The 22,487-nt window shown below is 37.8% G+C and overlaps 1 protein-coding gene across 1 annotated transcript in view; it reads left to right on the top strand.

The window, feature by feature from the left end:
- The first annotated feature begins 7,233 nt into the window (after positions 1-7,233).
- Positions 7,234-22,487, top strand: part of LOC128998662 (uncharacterized) — a 28,952-nt gene continuing 13,698 nt past the window's right edge. The window contains exons 1-4 of the mRNA XM_054424889.1: positions 7,234-7,396; positions 10,741-10,916; positions 11,776-11,882; positions 12,895-13,101. Coding sequence (XP_054280864.1) covers positions 7,326-7,396; positions 10,741-10,916; positions 11,776-11,882; positions 12,895-13,101 — 561 coding nt within the window. The 5' untranslated portion in view covers positions 7,234-7,325. The remainder of the gene's footprint in view (positions 7,397-10,740; positions 10,917-11,775; positions 11,883-12,894; positions 13,102-22,487) is intronic.

The following is a 22,487-nucleotide window of genomic DNA, read 5'->3' as shown; positions in this document are numbered from 1 at the left end:
GCAATCGAACGGGTTGACTGCCAGTATGCATGGTAGCGGGTTATCGGGGTGGCACTTTGTCGTCTGCGTGCATGGTGGCGGATAGACGGCATCGTTCATGAAACTTCACGACAACCGACCACCTATGATAAAAACTGGTGATGGCGGGTAACGTGGTGGCACGTTGTCAGGTACACGTATACGCCAACCCACCACCTCGGTTTTTTTGTGGTGGTGGGTCGTAGCCTAAGGGTCGATGTCTACTTGTACCGGCGTCTAGTTGTACCTCGTCCAAAGCTGTAGGTACAACTTGGCGAAGGTGTAGACATCTAGTTGTACCTACGTCTAGTTGTCTCTACGTCTAGTTGTACCTCTTAAAAATCTGCAGGTACAACGTGTAGGGTACGCCACCGTCTACTTGTACCTCATACGTCTGCGTCTAATTGTACCTGCGACTAGTTGTCTCTAGGTCTCGAGGTACAAGTAGACGTAGGCGAGTGAAAATTTTGAAACGTACGTTTTTATGTTCCTGGCCTTTTATTTCGTAGATACTGAATATGTAGTTTATCATTATGTGTTTTAATATTTTTGGGACGGGGGCAACATTTTACACACAATTATTTGGCTTGAAATAGGTTCTAGGTATTTTTTCCTATTTTTAAAGTCTCGAAACTCACGACCGTCACTTGTCCCTAGGGTATATTTTGCAGCTTTCATGCTGTTTTTAGAATAATTATTAATGCCAAAATAAATAATGTCATATTTTTATTACATCAATAGTTATTAAACTTAGAAAACAGGAGCATATGATAATTTTGTTTTCATTGTAAACTGACTACCATGACTAAATAGGCCTGTCCCTCGATTTGACGTCACGACCATTAGGGAAAAATTTGCAGCTTTGGAGCACGACAGTGGCAAGCCTGGCGTCGATGGAGTCAGTTGGTTTTAGAGACAAGTTCGGGGTGTACGTCAGGATTGTAGTGCCGGTCGTTTCGAGTTGAAAGGATGAATTAGAAGATTAATAAAGGCAAGTTTGTGTTTTTTGTAATTTTGGTGTGTCCATGACCGTACGTAGTCATTTGATGAAGTAGACATGTGGTTAATTTTTGTTTATAAGATATTTCAATTGCTAGATTAACCTAGAAGTCAACTTTGTATCCTCGAACATGAGGTGCAGGGCTACCGCCAGAACAGAGCCAAACAACACGTAATGTCACGATCAAAGTTTCACGACCATTGCGCGTTTTTTTTCACGACCAATCCAGCCTTATGGATTTATACTGTGTTTGGTCTGACAATAACTTAAATATCATTGTAAATTGAAAAGTTTAGTTCAATTGAAACACATATTATTATTATAATCAACAGTATAATTGAATGATTTTTTAGAAAGATTTAGATTATTCTAGACCATTCACGACTGTACCGCTTGTCCCTGACCATCACGTTTATGATTTCTATCATATAAATTTCAAAAATTAAAATATCACCATATTTCAATGTTTTATACACAAAAGAATCACACCTCTATAAAAACATAGTGATTTTTCGGGTCTCAGGTAAGTTTTTTGTTTTTTTTTAGTTATACAAACTTAAAAAGATTTTATTGGTTTTTTCAATTCTTTGAGTTTTTTTCTAGAAAGAACAAATATACCAAAAACTTAGTGAGCTGTTTATTGTATAATGACCCTAAAAGTAAATTAATTTATAGCAAAACATAGTTATAAAAATAATATTAACTATTTTTAATATTCAGCTTTATGTCCGTGATGGTCGTTTCAAAATTTTCACTCATCATGTACAACTAGACGGTGGTACAACGAGACGCGGTCCCGCCTCGAACAGAAACACCGAGGTGGCGGGTTGTCGTGGTGGCACCTTGACGGTGACCCACTGTGCCCACGCATAAGATTTAGCTGGCCAGAGGTATCGGTTAAGAATATTCGTCGAGACACCATACAGGTACTCCACCCAGATGTTCAAGAAAATACGCCAGGACGAGGTTTTGGTTTATGATATACCATGTCATATGGTACTTTCAAAGTTAATTACAAACACATAATGTCTAACATCTTAAATGCAAAGATTAGTTTGATTTTATTATGTAGAAATGTATACATTTATAATCAATTTAAATAGTGTAACTTGAAATGAGAGATTTATTGCTTCTTAGAATCTAAGGTTTGAAAAGTTCAAGCCATTTATGTTTTTAAATTTAGTAATTTCAATTTACAATATTATTGTTTCAATTGTTATATTAAATTTTTATTGATATGTTTATTTTTATATGCATATAAGAAAACGGTGTTTTAATTGGTAACTAGTGTTGGCTGGCCACACTGTAAAACGTTTTCAGTCTGCCTGCACTTCAGTTTTCACCCTCTGTTGTTGTTTGGGATGTTTAATCTATGGATATGGCTAGGTTCACAACTCACAACAGACATTCGGGTAATTCGGCTGTGTTTCGATTGTTATCAACTGAATGTCGATTTCGTATCGTATTCGTCGTGTAGAATCGAACCGATGTTGTTATTGTGAGTGAAAATTTAAAAACGTACGTTTTCAGGAAAAGCACTTTGCAAATTTTTTTCCCCTTTTTTCAAAACTTTTATTATTATTTTTATTTTATTAACTTTTGAAGTTTCATAAAATGTCCATGGTAACGCAATATCTTTGGTATTTTTTTTTAAAAGAGCATCTTTAGTAGAAAAACACGAAATCCTGTCACGACCATAACAGACGTTTAAATGAATATTAAAAATAGTTAATATTATTTTTATAACTATGTTTTGCTATAAACTAATTTACTTTTATGACCATTATACAATAAAAAGGTCACTGAGCTTTTGGTATATTTGGTCTTTCTAGAAAAAAATAAAAAACTCAAAAAATTGAAAAAAAGCCAATAAAATCTTTTAAAGTTTGTATAACTCCGAAAAAACTGACCTGAGACCCGAAAAATCGTTATGTTTGTATAGAGGTGTGCTTCTTTTGTGTATAAAACATTGAAATATGACGATATTTTAATTTTTGAAATTTTTATGATAGAAATCATAAACGTGATGGTCAGGGACAAGCGGTACGGTCGTGAATTTTCTGAAATAATCTAAATCTTTCTAAACAATCCTTCAATTATACTGTTAGTTATAATAAAAATAAGTGTTTAAATTGAACTAAACTGTTCAAATTACAATTATATTAAAGTTATTGTCACGACCAAACACACTATAATCCATAAGGCTGGATTGGTCGTGAAAAAACCCGCGATGGTCGTGAAACTTTGGTCGTGAAATTACGTGTTATTTGGCTCTGTTCTGGCGGTAGCCCTGCACCTCATGTTTGAGGATACAAAGTGGACTTCTAGGTTAATCTAGCAATTGAAATATCTTATAAACAAAAATTAACACCATGTCTACTTCATCGAATGACTACGTACGGTCATGGACACACCAAAATTACAAAAAACACAAACTTTCCTTTATTAATCTTGTAATTCCTCCTTTCAACTCGAAACGACCGGCACTACAATCCTGACGTACACCCCGAACTAGTCTCTAAAACCAACTGACTCCATCGACGCCAGGCTTGCCACTGTCGTGCTCCAAAGTTGAAAATTTTTCCCTAATGGTCGTGACGCCAAATCGAGGGACAGACTTATTTTGTCATGGTAGTCAGTTTGCAATGACAATAAAATTATAATATGCTCCTTTTTTGTAAGTTTAATAACCATTGATGACATAAAAATATGGCTTTATATATTTCGGCATGAATAATTAGTCTAAAAACAGCGTGAAAGTTGGAAAATGTACCCTAGGGACACGTCATGGTCGTGAATTTTGAGACTTTAAAATTACGTAAAAAATACCTAGAACCTATTTAAAACCAAATAAATGTGTGTAACAAGTTGCCCCCGTCCCAAAAATATTAAAACACATAATAATAAACTACAAATCCAGTATCTACGAAGTAAAAGGCCAGGGACATGAAAACGTACGTTTTTAAATTTTCACTCTTGTAAGTTAATCTTCCTAGTAAGATACGTGCAAGAGTAAGATAAAGATACGAGTACAAAATACAAACATGCCTTGTTTTAGTATAGTGTCCGTTTCAAGAGTGAAGTTGTGTTGTGTTATAAGTCCGAACGAAGCAAAAATGGAGAGAATAAGCATTTGAGAAACTTTAAAAAGTTGAAAACAAACAGATCAAGTATCTCTAGCATCATAATATAACTATCAAAAAGAAAATAGTGTGTAAATAAACCCTTCCAAAATATACAGTGTGTAAATTAAGTACCTATTGAAACAAATATGTGTTTTTTAAACCGAAATAGATAGATATATTCCGTTTGTGACGTTATGATTTTTAACAAAGGATCCGCAACTTTATACATCAAAAATATTTTTTAACCCCCCTGACAAGGTTGGTAGTAGGGGGGGACTTATTTTTTTCAAATCGCAACCCCTATTAAGTGACCCCTCATTTTGAAGGGTTTGACAATACATAAGCAATGGTGCAAACTTGAAGTCGATATGTCACCCCTAGCGAAAATGACAGGTATTTAAACATTTGATTGGGTGAAAAAGCACCCATTTCACCAATTCAAAATTTTAAATACCTGCAATTTTGGCTAAAGGTGACATATCATCGACTTCAGATTTGCACCATTGCTTATGTCTTGGCAACCCCTTCAAAATGAGGGTTCACTCAATAGAGGTTGTTATTTGAAAAAAATAAGTCACCCCCACCCCTTACCTTATTAAGGGGGTTAAAAATATTTTTGATGTAAAACATTCCGGAACCTTTGTTCAACCAATGCTACAAACAGAATATTTCTATCTATTTTGATTTAAAAAATACATATTTGTTTCAATACCGGTACTTAATTTGTTAATTTGCACACTGTTTGAACTACAGAAACAGTTAAAGCGTAAATCAATTAGTTTTCTAGAAACCATCATATTTTATCTATATGATTGATTTGTAAAATACCCCCGCCGCAGCAAACCTGCCGTCTTAGCGAATTTCCATTTGGCTGAATTGATTTTCAATAAACCTAGGTACTCGTTAAACCTAATGTTATTTAAATAGATCAATTATTGATCTATTTAAATAACATTAGGTTTAACGAGTACCTAGGTTTGCTGCTACAAGGAAACTAATAAAGTGTGTGTTTTAAGTAAAATAATTATTGCTTAGTATAAAATGAATATATTTGCCAAGTTTGATCAAAAGATATCCATAAACAAGCAAACTACAACATTTTACAATATCCTCCATAAGAATAACATGGGAATTTTAAATTGACCATTTTTTTTTAGTTTTCTCCGTAACCAATAACCGTAAAAAAACACTTTGATATACTGAATTGTTTGTTTTTTAAGCTCTTTAAGAAGGTTTAGAGGAAAATTGGGAAATTTTGTGTTTTGAGGATCAAAAGTGAGAAAAACCAATTTTTACCCCATAAAACCCCCCATAAAACCCTGTTCCCATGGTCCGATCATGCTGGATCGCGAACTCATTCAAGTTTATCCCGCCTTACACCTTTAAACCAAATTTCATCAAAATCGGATAAACATTACTCAAGTTATCGTGTTCACGGACACACACATATATATACAGGGTGTCCCGGAACTCATACATATATAAAAATTTGAACGAATGGTGTTTTTGGCCTCTGGGGACATCAAAATGAAAAAGTAAATCGGTCCCGGGCCTAAGTGTTACCATGAGACCTACGGTAATAGCTACTTCCCTATAGGGAAATTCGCTAAAAACATAACTGAATTGACATTTTTATTTTAATAATTCAATTAATAGTTTTAGCTCTAATAAGGGGGTAATTTGATTTCAAACTCATTGCGTATTGTAAAAATTGGGAAAAGTAACTTAAGTAATAAGTAACCAAACTTTATTGAAATTCCTCAACATAGACAATAACAGCCTGTGTAACCTAAATTATTAACTTATAAGCGGCAGACGACAACTCCAGCTCCAACGCTGCTTCCGGCTGCGTCTTGTGATTTATTTATTTATTTTACATATCAACGGACAAACTCCGTTTTTACATTCATGCAATCATGCAACAAAACAAGATGGAAAAAAATCATAACAATAATATAGCATTAGCTCTGGCCTTAGTGAAAATCGTGAAAATACATGCATTTAGATTAATATACATAATGATTCAAGGGTAAATAAATAACACATACAATAAATAACATATACAATAAATAACATAATAAATAACATATACAATAAATAACATATGCAATAAATAACATATACAACAAATAACATATGCAATAAATAACATATACAACAAATAACATATACAATAAATAACATATACAATAAATAACATATACAATAAATAACATATACAATAAATAACATATACAATAAATAACATATACAAATAACATAAATAATAAATAGATAGTGAAATATAAAAAAAAAACAATACAAATAGACCAGTGATAGTGATGAATGAATGATGCGGATGCGATGCGAGCGAAATGCGATTTGATATGCGACTTACAATATGTTCGATATTCATCGAACCACAACCGAACTATCCGTCCGATCCGAATCCCGAATGTCTGTTGTGTGTGTGTGATTGTGATTGTATTGTGATTGTGTTGTTGAACCCAAACATAAACCCTTACCGACAGACCGCCACCGCCCACCACCACCCACCACTGCTCGAGGGAACACCACTACCGCAAAGATACGTTGATCAGCCGTATATCTCGGTGGTGGAGAGAATAGAGCACCGGCACCGGGCTGATAATCCGGAGGTAGCACGTTCGAAACTCACCGGAGGCATTAACTTTTTGACTCGATTTTTTCATTATTAGCAAGTTTGGTTGGTTTGGTTAGGTTATGATAGTTTAATTTTATAATTAAAAAATTATATAATTGATTTTTAGACATTTATAGTTTTATTTTATGAACAACTATTTTTGTTATTAGTAAACCTTCATTCGAAATTTTCGTTATCAGCAAGTTTGGTTAGGTTATGACAGTTAAATTAATTTAAATTTAACCTACAAACGACACGTTTTGACAGCGACAGTGATAGAGATAACAATTTCCCACGAACTGTTCGGCTAAGTTATGCACGGTATGATGATGATGCTTTCTGCACGGCGTGGTGGTGGGCGGTGGCGGTCTGTCGGTACGGAACCACCCAGCCCCAGCGCCACCTCTACCTCTGCTTGAAGTTGCTGCTGGTTGCTGGCTGATAGATGTTTGTTTATTGCAAATAAACACTATAGTCTCTTACTCATATTTAGGTTAATCCTTATCAGTATTAGTTGACATCTGGATACTTTCCATTTGAAATGGGATTTCTAAGGACGCCCAATGAAAATAAAATCCTACCCGACCCTAATCAGGTGCCCGTTGCTATAATGTAAGTAGTTTTTCTCTAAGTTATCTTACTAGAAGGATAATTTACTTGGATAAGTTAACAACTCATAAATTGTTTACGTTGCTTATCATTTTTTACTTATCATACAAATTTATGTATTTTAGAAAATACTGTAAATCATACTAACCTAGTTTTTTTTAATTACCTTAAATTAGAGCATTTAAGTTAGCCTCCAAGTCAAACTTAGCCTTACTTATCTGTAGACTAACTTGGTTATCTACATTGATGTAATGTAATACTTAGTCTATTCTGAAAGTCAATGACCTTGACACAGAAATAAACTCAACTTTTTACTATTCTGTGCTGAAATAAAAATATTGCATTGATTCAGGTTAATTACTGTACCTTAGTTATTGAATTTTGCCCTTAGAAATCAGGCCTATAAAAAAATTACGGACCTAAGTTATTCTATCATGAACTCATAGGCCTAGTAATACAATTTCAGTAGTTCTTTGGTATTTGGCCCTCAATAATCCAAACCCTCCAGTAATCCGGCTTGTTTATTTTTTTCCTTGTCTAACTTACGTTGGTGGCATTTTTACTGGAGGTGTTGTACTGAGTAGGCCTACTCAAACATTTTTAGGGCAAGTGGTCTAAACCCATTTTGTGGTAATGCCGGGAATCAAACCTGTTCCTCTCGCATCAAAGTCCGGGACGCTAACCATTAGGCTAGCAACACGCTCATGTCACTGACCGGAACCTCTTCAAAAGTGCAGATTATCCCTCTTGGAGTGCCCAAAGGATCGGTGGTTGGACTTCTTATTCGATCAACGATCTGCATCTAAATGGATTTAAACCTTATTGTTTGCTGACGATACCACCTTGTACAGGGAGCGGCAGAAATATCTGACGGTTTTCAAGCGAGTACAGTCCGGCAGCTGAGTGGAGTGGGGTGGTGGGGAGCGGCTCATTCTCAAGGCCAAGTGACCCCATTTCAGTCGCCATGGAGCAGTGGACCGGTATACATAGCGCGTTTGTCGTTGAGGCGTATTTTAAAAGTGGCGATTCTATTGTTGATACGCAACGTAAGTTTCGTAGGCATTTTAATGTGGCTCGTGGGGAACCTATGCCATCCCGAAACACCATCAAATTGTGGGTGGATAGGTACCTTTAGATCACAGGATCAAATGCAAAACGTAGGCCTACAGGCCGTCCAAGGTCAGTGAGGACGCCGGAGGACGTGGAGCGAGTGCGACAAGCTGTGCTAAGGAGCCCGCATTGCCCGTTGCGTAGACAAGCTGCTGCTCTTGGCATATCTGATCGCTATATTCGACGAATTTTGCACTCAGACCTTCACTTTCACCAATATAAAATGGCAATCGTCCAAAAACTTCAGCCTCACGACCACGCTAATCCTCAAACATTTTCAGAGCAAATGATTGATTTGATGGATGACGAAAAAATTCTTGTAATAAGTGATGAGGCCCATTTTCACTTAGATGGTTATGTAAACAAACATAATTTTAGGTATTGGTCGAATAGTTGATCCTGTGGATCTAAAGGTATCCACCTAAAATTTGATGGTGTTTCGGGATGGAATAGGTTCCCCACGAGCCACATTAACACAACAGAATCGCCACTTTTAAAATACGCCTCAACGACAAACGCGCTATGTATACCGGTCCACTGCTCCATGGCGACTGAAATGGGGTCACTTGGCCTTGAGAATGAGCCGCTCCCCACCACCCCCCTCCACTCGGCTGCCGGACTGTACTCGCTTGAAAACCGTCAGATATTTCTGCCGCTCCCTGTACAATAGGGAAAGAACATTGAGCGATTGAGGGCAGAAGGAGACAATCTGCTGGAAATTACTATAAGGATTGGATAATAGCAAACCGCTTAAAAATCAACTAGGCAAAAACCCAATCCCTGATCTGCACTCTGCGATTGAGGATAGAACAGGACGAGGCTGTAAAGCTGTTAGGTTTCTGGATTGATCCTAGGTTAGGCTGGAATATCCACACAGAGTTGACTTAAGGTTTGTGTTAAGTTGTCAAGTGTCCTAGACCTTCTCACTCCTTGTTCCATAACCACTGTACTTTTGCTGCAGAAGAAAGACTTGAGAGTCATCAAGTTTACATCTTCCGGCCCAATAGAACACTGCCGACCCCTTTTTAAAGAATTGAATAGCTCACTGTTGTCAGCCAGTTTATGTCCTGAACAGCCTTGTCTTGTTAAAAGAGAACCTGACCAGCTTCAATAACAGAAGTATCCCTCACAACCACGGAACACATAGAGCTCATGACTTGGACATGCCTCGCTGCCGTCCAAGTCTAACGCAAAAGCGCTACCCGCACTCTGCTATAAAGACCTTTAAATAACACTTTGCCCAAAAGAGTCCTAAGAAACCTAGACCTAAAGGTCTTCAGATGAACACTGAGCAATTCTCTTTTGCAAAGGCCACTTTAAAGTAGGCCTTGCAAGAGTTAGTTGAGGAACCTCTCATGCTGGGATGAATTTTGGCCACAGCCGCAGTCATTTTTATGTGTTGTAAATATATGTAATTATGGTTTAAAATATTATAATAAATTTGACGCTATCTATCCGTAATCACAGTAAAGATAAAGAAGACAAGTATCAAGTATTCTGGCTTGATAAGCCCTCCTTAAAAATAGAAATAATGTGTGTAACTTAATTTTATATTAAAGCTTGCAGTACAAAAAAGACCAACTAGAATATGAAATTTAATAGCTTACATTAGGTACATTAATTACTGTAATAACTATAACATTGTATTTGTATAGTAAGTACAGCACCGGTAATTAATCTTGTGCAACACCGAACTGTAGGCTACTGTTACTACTTAGGCAAGTGGCAAAAAAACTGAGGAAAAAATACTATAGCTGCATTGTGTGGATTAGATATAAAAGTGCTCAGAATAAATTTATTCAGTAAAATTTACAATATTGTTTTAATTATTCTACTGTATTACATTTTTATTGATATGTCTACCTAGACCTATATTACATGTTTAATGAGTTTAAAATAATTAAGTGGTGTAGACATTTCTTGCTTACAAGTTTGGACAGCAGTTAATTGCTTTCATCAAGCTCATCTAGTTTGTTAACAGACCTAAGTTCTGATTTACAAAAATAAGCTCTTACGTAAGTAAAATCAATCTTCTCTATGTTGGTCCCTATAAACCTACCTAAATATTTCAAATCGAAATCCAATTTGACTACAGACAAAACCTTACAACTTACTACTAAACAGTAGTAAGTTGTAAGGTTTGTCTTTAGTAGTAAGTTGTAAGGTTTTTGTCTGTAGTTTTTACCCCATCCTATTCATATGTGTTTGTTTAACTAATTTTCTGGTTGTATATTCAGTGAACCTTCATCCAGTAGTGATGAGGAGGAAGTGATTGAACCAATTCGACTGCCTGAGCATCAGCCTCGTAGACCTGCCCAGCCAAGACGCAAACTTGTGTTGCAAGCATTGCAGGATGGGATCTCCTGCAGGAACTGCAAAGTGGGCCGCAGATGGTCTCGTAGAATTGATAACAGTATGTAATTTTATTATAGTATAATTTAATAAATATTATAGCCCAAGGATTGTGTTCTATATTGGCAACAAACAATGGCTGAAACATAACTACCTCGCCAAACATTCCTTGATATGCAAGTGTGTAATAAACCTGCTACTCATGTTTTGGCAGTCATTTAAAACTCCTCAAGCATCAGGCTGGAAAAAAATCCACTTCTTAAGGAGTCGTCAGAATAAGTTAACCCACAAACATTATTTACAGGTAGGCTGATCGTGTACATTGCTATGGGTAGAACTGGAAGCAGACTGAGCTTGGCCATGTTGATTAGTAGGCTACTGATACGGTCTCAGGATTATTAGTTGTCTTATACTGGTCTGTTGCAGTGGCAGGGGGGTATTTACTCTATTCTTCCAGTATATTTAGTTAATCCCCTTACTTACACTACTTAAAGAAGTTGGAAGTACCTTCTTTATCCTGATAGTGTTTAGACTGAGAGGTTAGAACTGTGGAAATGTTAGAATCTACGTTCACCACAAGATCAGTCTCACTTCTATTAGCAGCATTTACACTATCAGAGTCCAAGATTTCATTAGGATAAGAATTTTCAATTGAATTGCAAAAATCTGTCAAACGCTCAAAGGACTGTGATGTTATTTATAATTCAGTTTATAAACTGTCTGTTTGTATTACGAGAAAGTTTATCCTTAGGCCTAGTGAGGACAACACCACTGTCACAGTGCACAAAATTAGTCAGTAAACTATCTGTGTTTTTAGAAATGAATCAGACGTTTCAATCTGTATTACTATGAGCCTCAATAAACCTTTTCAGTAGTTACAGTTACACTAGAGCGCGCACTGCTATTTTTTTTATTTTTAGATGCATTCCTTCAAAATCTGCTCAAGGGTGAAGAACTACATGATGATATAATCGAACAAGAACCAACAGTGTTTGAGAGACTTATGTGTAATGAGGATGCTATGAAGGTAAGAAAATCCTCATATTCATAAATAACAATAAAAGAAAGTGTCCAATCAGTAAACCTTCACACCATCCAGATAACAGCTTAAACGCAGGAAGGTAAAATTGTTGAGTCAGTGGCTCAGTCGGTAGTGCCACAGACTTCGGGCCCCAGGCAGCGATGTGGTGGGTTCGGATCCTAATACCTACCACTAGGCCTACTTTTTATCAGTACAGTTCACCCTTTCAGTGCTTTACAGGCTCACCCCTTGCTTTGCTAGATACGTTCCACGCAGAGGTCTAAAAGACCACCAACCTGATTTCCTTCTTTTTATAAAAAGGCTAGATATTTGAAAAAAAATTGTGATCACAGTTACATTGCAATAATTTAATGCGATCACAATAAAAGAAATTAATATCCCACGCAATCTCAGTGACATCGTCTTTATTTCACGCTATCACAATTATTTATCTTTCATTGTGTTTTCTGATAACACTGTAATGAGAAAATGGAACCAAAAGAACACCATTAATAAATATTTAATAGGCTATCGGCTATCTAAAGAATTTATTTATTTTAAATTAAAATAAATTATACACATAAACTTTAAGCTATTAACAGACTCTTTTTCGATCATGAAAATATCATGTGTATGTATGTTCTCGGTTTCCTGGTCTTCCTTATGAATAATTTAATATACAATTTACAAACTGCAATACTTGCGAGTAATATATTATGCTGTTATTTTGGTCATTTGACTTGGTTTTGGGTTTAATATCTAAATGGAAACGGCAAAAATTGTCTACTCATTTCTTTTTTAAATTACCTTCTTCCAACTCATAAATTGCAATAAAAAATACACCCATGAATCATGAAATGAGACACTTAACTTAAACTTGTATGTAATGAAGCCAATATATTTAATTATTATCAAATGTTAACCTTACAACTTTCAAAAAAATGTATTTAACTCATAGCCTATAAATTAATTTTGTTCATTTTCTATTTGATTTATTACCAATAACTGATCATTTTAGGCGTGGGAGAATTTTATGTGTCAACCAGAAGAAGAACAGCACGCTTTCCTGACAAAGCAGTTCGCTAAAGTGCGAGAGGCTAAGGCGAGATGTGCCCAAGAGATGTCTGAGAAGCAGCCTGATGGAAGACCTGACGAAGGCAGAAAATACTTTAAGAGAATTTGTCCCCTGGTTCAGAAGTTCTTGAACAGTGAAGAGTTGCCTAAGGTAAGTGCAAAATATTTCGGACTGAGTGGTAAAGGTTATTTATAACAAAACCAGTTCACGCAACCTGCTTAAACTCTGCATTTCTTTGAACTAATTATTTATTTTACGAGTTTATGTGGTAAGTCAAGGGCCCAAAATAATAATCTAAGTACGTTTTTACTTGAGTGTGACAAGACCTGTATTTTCTATCATTCAATTCAATTCAATTCAAATTATCTTCATTCATCAAGTACATTAGGAATATATACATGAATAGTGTCACATTTAAAATAAAGTTATAATAAAATATACATGCTTATAGTAAATAAGAGAATCGTTACATTCTAATAGTAGAATTTTGTCCCAGCGGATTTGGGTTTCTTTTCAAAAAGGTGCAATTTATGAGGACTTAATGCTAAGCTGTAGTGATGGTCAAATCCAGAAATTTCAAATCTCAAAACCGAAACCAAAACTTAAAAAAATCGAATCCCGAATCTTGAATCTCAAAACCTAAACGCAAAACTTTTTACTTAGCTGGTTACAAAGGTCAAGGTTAAAAAAATACAGTACACGTAATCATAAAATGTTAAGAATGCAATCAAAACTGAAAGAGATCGACTCCTGACCCTGACATAGCATAAATATGTGACTGATGATCTTAAAACCCAATGCAACATAATTTTTTATAAATAAAAAAAAATTAAACTTCTAGCTACACAATCTACAAACAAAGACCTACTAACACCAACCTAAACATGAATATTAGATTAATTAGAATAGAACAGTGGTCGCATTTCATTGTGTTTAGTAAATATTGATGTGAAACTGAATCGTACCAGTTATAGTATTTAAGACACCTTTTGAAGTTCAGAATAAAATTTACTTGTTTCATTACTGTTAATGGTGATATGTTTGCTCGATTGCTACCAGCTTATTTGGAAACAGTGTTGAAAACAATAATAATGGCACAAAAAAATGTCAGCAGTTTCAAAGATAAAACTGTCAAATTCTTCAATTTCAAAACTTTTGAATCTCAAAACTCGGTGAATCTCAAAACCGAAACTTTTCCTAATTGATTAATAAGATAAATTATTAAATTGATTCTGAAAGAATTGATTCCTTCTAGCTCAATTTTTTGTCATGTAACAATGTTGTATTTTGGGAAGATTCTGTTGATTTTGTGTAAATACAGATGTATTAGTTTTAAGTCTTTATTTAACCATTGACAATATGTCCTGTTATTATGATGTACTGACAAGTAACTCAATTAATAAATAAACTAATAAATAAATAAATAAATAGGCCAAAAAATTTTACAAAACTAAAACAATTTTAGCTAAAGCTAGGTAAAGGTGAAAAAGTACTTGGGGCGTAAAGAGGGTAATATATGACTCACCAATAATCCAAGGGTGAAGAGTAACAAGAAACACTAGAGAGTAGAGGTGGCACATGTGCGGAAGCCGTGAGTGGATGGCGGAAGACGACGTCTTGGGAAGAGGGTAGCCAACTTGTAGGTTGAGTAGAGATGAGGGAAGTGTGCACACTTTTGGGGAACACTTGTGGGGAATCCAGTAATCCTAATCCACTAAAGTTGGCACTTGACACAGGCACTCGCGACGAAGACGCGGCGGACGTAACTGCTTAGCGGCGGCAGCGATAACGTACTAAATAACTTATTTAAGAAAAACACCCTTTACAGAGTTTGACGTCGAGAAAGTTTTATTAATTGTTCGTGACAAACGATAGAAGAGCGTTAGAGAGTCCGAGAAGCGGTTTTAGAGGTAAAAGTTTATAAACAGAGAACGACTAACGAAATACGGCGCAATGCACGTATTCAGCCGAGGAGAGTTACATTTCAACTGAACATTATTTTTGGAGGGGGAACGGACGCTACCTCAATGTTTCTTAGAGGGGTACCGCAAATTTATCCATGTCCATATCACGCCACATTTTTTAACCAATAGGATTCGTCCTGCATCGGGCAACACAGCCGAGATAGTGTGTGTGTTTTATGTAGGCTTGTGTGAGTGAGACTCTAACATTTGATACAACAATACTTAATGAAATTGAAATGAGATTTAAAAATACAGATTTGGTTTGGAAATAAGCTATCACTAATTGAACAATAATTATGATGATAAATATAGTAATAATTAATTAAATACAGAACATCCGGGCCCCCTTGAATCTACTTGGAGATTCAAAACAAAATACAAAGGAACACATTTCAGACACCTAAGACATATAATTATAACTAAAGCTATATACATGAAGTGCTATCAATTGATAGTCTATTCACAACCAAGAGGTAGTGGAAACACTTTTACAGCGGGTCGAGTGAGGATGCCGGTTGCTGTCTTCAAGTGTACCACTCGTACCACATTGTCTTTGCCAGGAGACACATCAATAATGCGGGCCAAAGGCCAGGTCAGAGGAGGGGTAGATTGCTGTTCCACTAACACAAGATCACCGACTTTGAGGTTATCTTGGTGCGAGGCCCACTTCATCCTTTGTTGCAAGGTGTGCAGGTACTCTTGCTGCCATCGCTTCCATATTCGCTGATGGAGTGCCTTGACGAGATGCCAGTGCTTCAGCCTGTTGGTGGAGACGTCTTGGACATCTTCTTCAGGAACCGCAGTTAGAGGGGCGCCGATCAAAAAATGTCCTGGAGTGAGAGGTGTCAGGTCCGAAGGGTCGGATGAAAGCTGCGTAAGGGGGCGTGAGTTCAGAACGGCCTCTACCTGTGTTGACAGAGTAGAAAATTCTGCCAAAGTCAGGATGTTCGTTCCGATGACTCGTTTGAGGTGGTGTTTAGCGCTTTTAATGGCACTTTCCCATAACCCACCCTGATGAGAAGCTGAAGGGGGGTTTAAGTGGAAAATAATCCCTTTGGTAGAGACAAAGTCCTTAAATTGGTTTGAAGATTGAGCGGACTTAATAATCTTCTTAAGGGCGTTATCCGCACCTACAAAATTCGTACCGCAGTCGCTGTACAAGTTGGTACTTAACCCTCTTCTTGAGACAAAACGAGTTAAAGCCGCTAGGAAGGCATCGGTAGTCATATCTGTCACTACTTCGATGTGCACGGCCTTAGTAGCCATACAAACGAATATGCACAAGTAGACCTTAACGTGTCTGATTGAACGTAAGTTGTGGACTTTAACAATAAAAGGGCCACCATAATCCATTCCAGTTGAGATGAATGGTCTGGCAGGAGTGACACGAACTTTGGGTAAATTACCCATTTGAGGCGCCTTGTTTTGGGGTCTATTTTTAAAACAAGGGATACATTTGAATATGCGTGAGCGGATAACACTACGCGCACAGAGGATCCAGAACCTTGAGGCTAAGAGAGATTGAGTGAGTTGAGGTCCGGCATGAAGATGTGTTTTGTGACAGTCATCTATGATAAGATCTACAACATGGTGCCTTTTGGGGAGCAATACGGGATGAACGCTGTCATAGGGGAGCGAAGAATTCTTAATGCGGCCGCCTACACGAACTATTCCGTGCTCATCGAGAAAGGGTGACAAGCGTTTATACTTAGAATTGCGGTTTTCTGATTTCTGGAGATTGGCGATTTCTTCAGAAAAACATGATTTTTGAACAAGTTGGATAATTTTTGTGGTTGATGACTTAAGTTCATTTGTAGTGAGAGAACTTCGCAGCTTGTTCGATCTTCTCGCGTTGTAAATGAAGCGAAGGATGTAAGCTGTAATGCGTACGAGTTTAGTCCACGAGGAAAATCTTGTCAAAAGTTCCCATTCAGGGTTGGAGTTCGAAGTGAAGACAAAAAGTTCAGCCACTTTTGTTTCTTCTGAGCTATCTAAATTTACAGGTGTAAATTGTCTATTAGGCCAGTCTTCGCAAGGTTGAGAGAGCCAGGATGGCCCGGTCCACCACAAGGGGTGATTTTGGAGATGAGTGGCAGTTATTCCCCGAGAGGCGCAATCTGCGGGGTTATCCTGACTGGGTATGTAACGCCAGCAATGTGAGGGGAAAAGTTCTTGAGTCTGAGCTACTCTGTTCGCCACATAAGTTTTCAGTCTGTATGGTGATGTTTGAAGCCATGTTAGAGTGATGGAAGAGTCACACCATAGAACAGTACGAGAGAATGTTACTTTATTCGTAAACATAGAGAGGCAGTATGATGCTAGTTGAGCAAGGAGATGAGCAGCACATAGCTCGAGACGAGGTAGAGTGACTCGTTTTAGAGGAGATACACGAGTTTTCGCCAATATTTGACGTACAGTGACATCACCGGATGAGAGTTTGCATCTGAAATAGAGAACTGCGGCATAACCGCTTTCTGAGGCATCTGAGAAGCCGTGAAGTTCAATAGCGCTTGAAACTGAAAACTGGAATGCTCTGGGGATCTGAATATTGGAGAGAGATTGAGTATTAGTTACAAAGTTTTGCCATATTGAAGTTAAGTCACTTGAGAGCTCTTCGTCCCAGCCTAATCCTGTGGTCCAGAGCAGCTGTATAAAGCATTTTGCTTGCATTGTACACGGAGCTAGAAAGCCACACGGGTCGTAGATTTTAGCAACCAAGCTGAGCACACGACGTTTGGTGGGTGTCTCATTAGCTGCATCAAAGAAATTTATATTGAAGGTGAAACAATCAGAAACTGGTGACCAATGCAGTCCTAATATTGAAAATAGAGGTTCTTTAGCATGTTCCAGAAATACAGGTAATTCAAGATGTTCTTGGGGCAGAGCTTGAAGGAGTTCCTTGGCGTTGGATGACCACTTCCGGAGTTCAAATCCACCATGGGACAGAAGGCTAATTATCTGGCTTTGAAGTTCTAGAGCATCTTCGACCGTGTCAGCACCTGCGATTATATCATCAACATACGTATGGGAAGTTAAAACTTGAGCAGCAGCAGGAAACGCCTCACCCTCGTCTTTAGCTAGCTGATGAAGCGTTCTAATAGCGAGATAGGGGCTGCTGTTGACCCCATATGTGACTGTAGCCAGCTGGTAGGTGGAGAGGTCCTGGGAAGAGTTATTACGCCATAAGATAAGCTGGTATTTCTGATCGTCTGGATGTACTAATATTTGACGATACATTTGACGAATGTCACAAGAGAAAACAATGTTATAGGACCTGAAATGGAGCACAATGTCACAAATGTTCGTCTGGAGCTTAGGACCTGTGAGTAAGATGTCATTTAGCGACAGTCCAGAACTTGTCTTGCTACTAGCATCGAACACAGTACGAAGTTTCGTAGAGCTACTATTTTCTTTCAAAACTCCGTGGTGGGGAAGATAATAGTGAGGGGAGGTTAAATCGACAGTCTCAATATTGGTCATGTGACCGAGAGAGAGATATTCATCCATAAACGCAACGTACATGTCACGGAATGAGCTTTGAGCGGCAAACTTACGCTCTAAAGAATACAAGCGTCGTTGCGCAGGGAGGTAAGAGGTTCCCAAGGGAGGATGATTAGCCTTGAATGGCAATCTAACCACATACTGGCCGTTCTGGTTGCGTGTGTGGGTTTCAGAGAAATGTTTGTCACACTGTTGCTCCTCTAAAGTCTTACTACTGCACTGTGGGATCTCTTCTTGGGTCCAAAATTTTTGGATAGAGGAATGGAGATCATTATCACTGGTAGAGAGAAAAGAAGAATATGTGCACGGAGCGGAGGAACTTACATCTGCAACAGGGGCGGATCCCATCACAACGAATCCAAACTTTGTGCCAATAAGGTATGGCATGTTTGCACCAATTGAATGTGTTTGGTGAGTAAGAATGAGAGGAAACAGAGAGACGCCTAAAAGAACGTCAATACCACTTGGTAAATGAAAAGTGGGATCAGCTAGCACGTAAGGTTTTACCATTTTAAACACTTCCGGTGCAAGGCGAGAGCGGGGAATATCAATAGTGATCTTGTCCAAAATATGGAATGGGTGCTGAGATGCAACATTGTTGTCACTGAGAGTAGCTAAATTTAACCGAGTAATCCCTTTAGTTTGGGAGGTTGTGGCAGAGATGCCGACAATTGTGTGGGTCGACTTATGTCTTGGGGTTTCCAGGAGCTGAGCGGCACGCTCACTGATGAAATCACACATACTACCTGAATCGAGTAGGGCACGAAACACATGAGTATGTCCGGTAGAGGATGTCAACTTGACAAGAGTTGTACCAAGGAGGACTGTAGATTGTGATGAAGTCTTATGATTAAACGGGTTTTGAGCGGATGCCGTGACTGAGCTGGGTCCCTGAGGCGGAGGGGTTGTAGTATTATTTTCTCTACGCCATCTAGAATCTGATTGGGACGGAGTCTGGAAGTGCAATAGACTGTGGTGGCGTCTTTGGCAGGTCGTACAAGTGTTTCTGGATTTACATTGTTTACTATCATGGTAACCAAGACACGATATACATCTATTACTGTTTTTTACAAGCTGATAACGCTCTTGAGGGGTTTTAGCTCCAAAAGAAGGACACACATATATTTTATGGTCATTTTTACCGCAAGCAAAACATTGAGGGAGGAGAGAGAAGTTAGTGGTACTCTTTCCAGCTGAAAGAAGTGCTACGTGTTTACTAGTTTTATCAGAAGCGAAACTAACAGATTTCTTGCCTTTATGTTGCGGTGAATGGCTAAAATTAGCCTTGCGAGGGGTTTGTGGCAAGTGCAGCCCTTCATCCTCTGCTTGGTTACATTCAACGTTTAGAAACTTGATTATATCAGAAACTTCCGGTAGTGAGTGTGCTTCGCAATCTTGGCTCGATCGATAAGCTTCTAGCTTTTTGCGTAGATCGGTATCCATTTTCCGCAAAATGAGGGCTGAGAGGAGGGGATTTGATGTTGATAAAACATCGCAATCAAGAGCTTTTAGCGCTTCAGAATGTTCATAATAAAGATTTATGAAATTTCTAAGGTTGCGGATGGACCCTGAGGAAATGTCAGGTAAGTCCATTATTTGATTTAAGTGCAAGGTTATGAGTCGCCTCGTATTATGATAGCGTTCTCGGAGGAGCTGATAAGCTACTAAGTAATTAGCAGTAGTGATGTTAAGAGACTTGATCAGACTTGAGGGCTCGCCAGACACGACACTTAGTAGGTACTGGAACTTAGCCACATTTGAGATACTAGCATTTCTGTGGACACTTGAGTCAAATAAATTTATAAAGCTAACCCATTGCAAAGGATTGCCGTCAAACTGTTTTAATTCCAATTTCGGTAGCCTAATATTGGCTTGAGCTAGAGTGGGTGCAGTTGAACCTGCCTCGCTATGAGCCGAGGGAGTCTTTGGTTCATCTACTGGGTCAAGAGATTCAATAATACTTTGTATCTTAACATGAGTATCGTTAATTGTGTCTTGATCATCAGACAACTGAGTAGTGTAGAGTAGTGGGAGCTTCCTCAGGATCTATATTTTCCAAAACACGGTAAAGATTACCTTCAAAGTCGGCACGCTTTTTGTTAGATTCTTTAGCATAAGCCGCCAGCGATCTATAATGCACTGTAGTAAGTGGTGGTTGTTGGGCAGCAATAGCCTGGACAGCAGTGAGGATTTTATCAAGTCTTGCCTTAATTAAAGCGGTTGAACGCTCATAAGTACTAAACTTGATGACAGCTGGGGTAGGCATTGTGATAGCCTATTTTAAATACAATTGGAAATAAAATACAAAATAATAAAATAATAAGAATTATTGGCCTACTTATTATTTTAAAAAAGCAGTGAGCTTAATCAGTAAGTTTTATGAGAGAATAATTAATTAATAACGAACACATCAAAAACATAAATGCATTTTTTCACCAATAAAGTAAAATATAACCAAATACATTACAATGACAAAGAGACAGTTAATAGCTATTTAACTGCAAATGTGAGCCTATAATAGCTGGCAAGATATCAAAAATTAAAATTAAAATACATAATTAAAATACTCCAATTAAAATAGAACCGAACTCAGAAAATAATCAGATTGTCCAAATAACTTAAGTTGTTTACAAGCGAGTTGAATGAGAGGAAATAATTATTTACTAAAATAAATATATCCAGGAATATTCTCAATGAATTATTATTTACATTACAGCAAAATAGCAATAGATATAACAATATCTAAGTACAATGACAATGAGAATGAGAGAGTGTGTTGTGGTTTGTTTATTTTGGTGTCTCAATCATATGACAGGAGGGAGTGACGTATCAGTCTGCACCGCGCCGATCAGCTGTGCTTGAGGGGGGAAGGAGCGCAACGTCTGCGAAAAGGCAACGTTCGGTGCGTGAGGGGGAACTGACCACGTGATCTGCAAACATAGGTCGCGTCGGCGCATCAAAGTTGAATGCAACGCGCTGAATGTGGAGGCGGGAACAACATTGGGCGGGAACGAAGTAAACGATATCGGTGGCGTGATCAAATCAAAAATGGCTGATCGAGCGCCAAATCATTTGAGCAAAATTGCAGTAAATTATATTGCAACTATAAGTAAGATTTTCGGTCAACGAATCCGTTTACTCGAGTGAATAATTATTACATAGTTTTTAAGGGAGACGCAAACGCACTTTTCACAGTTTTTTTTAGCACATGGTGAATAAGTTCATTGAGAGTTAATTACTGTTGTATAAGATGGTTGTTAAAGTCCATAGCGTTGTCCATTAACATCCGGCTCGAAGGACCATTAAATGGGGCGTAAAGAGGGTAATATATGACTCACCAATAATCCAAGGGTGAAGAGTAACAAGAAACACTAGAGAGTAGAGGTGGCACATGTGCGGAAGCCGTGAGTGGATGGCGGAAGACGACGTCTTGGGAAGAGGGTAGCCAACTTGTAGGTTGAGTAGAGATGAGGGAAGTGTGCACACTTTTGGGGAACACTTGTGGGGAATCCAGTAATCCTAATCCACTAAAGTTGGCACTTGACACAGGCACTCGCGACGAAGACGCGGCGGACGTAACTGCTTAGCGGCGGCAGCGATAACGTACTAAATAACTTATTTAAGAAAAACACCCTTTACAGAGTTTGACGTCGAGAAAGTTTTATTAATTGTTCGTGACAAACGATAGAAGAGCGTTAGAGAGTCCGAGAAGCGGTTTTAGAGGTAAAAGTTTATAAACAGAGAACGACTAACGAAATACGGCGCAATGCACGTATTCAGCCGAGGAGAGTTACATTTCAACTGAACATTATTTTTGGAGGGGGAAGGGACGCTACCTCAATGTTTCTTAGAGGGGTACCGCAAATTTATCCATGTCCATATCACGCCACATTTTTTAACCAATAAGATTCGTCCTGCATCGGGCAACACAGCCGAGATAGTGTGTGTGTTTTATGTAGGCTTGTGTGAGTGAGACTCTAACATTTGATACAACAATACTTAATGAAATTGAAATGAGATTTAAAAATACAGATTTGGTTTGGAAATAAGCTATCACTAATTGAACAATAA

This window comes from Macrosteles quadrilineatus, unplaced genomic scaffold (assembly GCF_028750875.1).
Source record: "Macrosteles quadrilineatus isolate MER2022 unplaced genomic scaffold, UCM_ALF_1.0 Scaffold_7__1_contigs__length_78375512, whole genome shotgun sequence".
NCBI classification, from domain to species: Eukaryota; Metazoa; Arthropoda; class Insecta; order Hemiptera; family Cicadellidae; genus Macrosteles; species Macrosteles quadrilineatus.
This window is presented reverse-complemented; position numbering and strand designations above follow the sequence as displayed.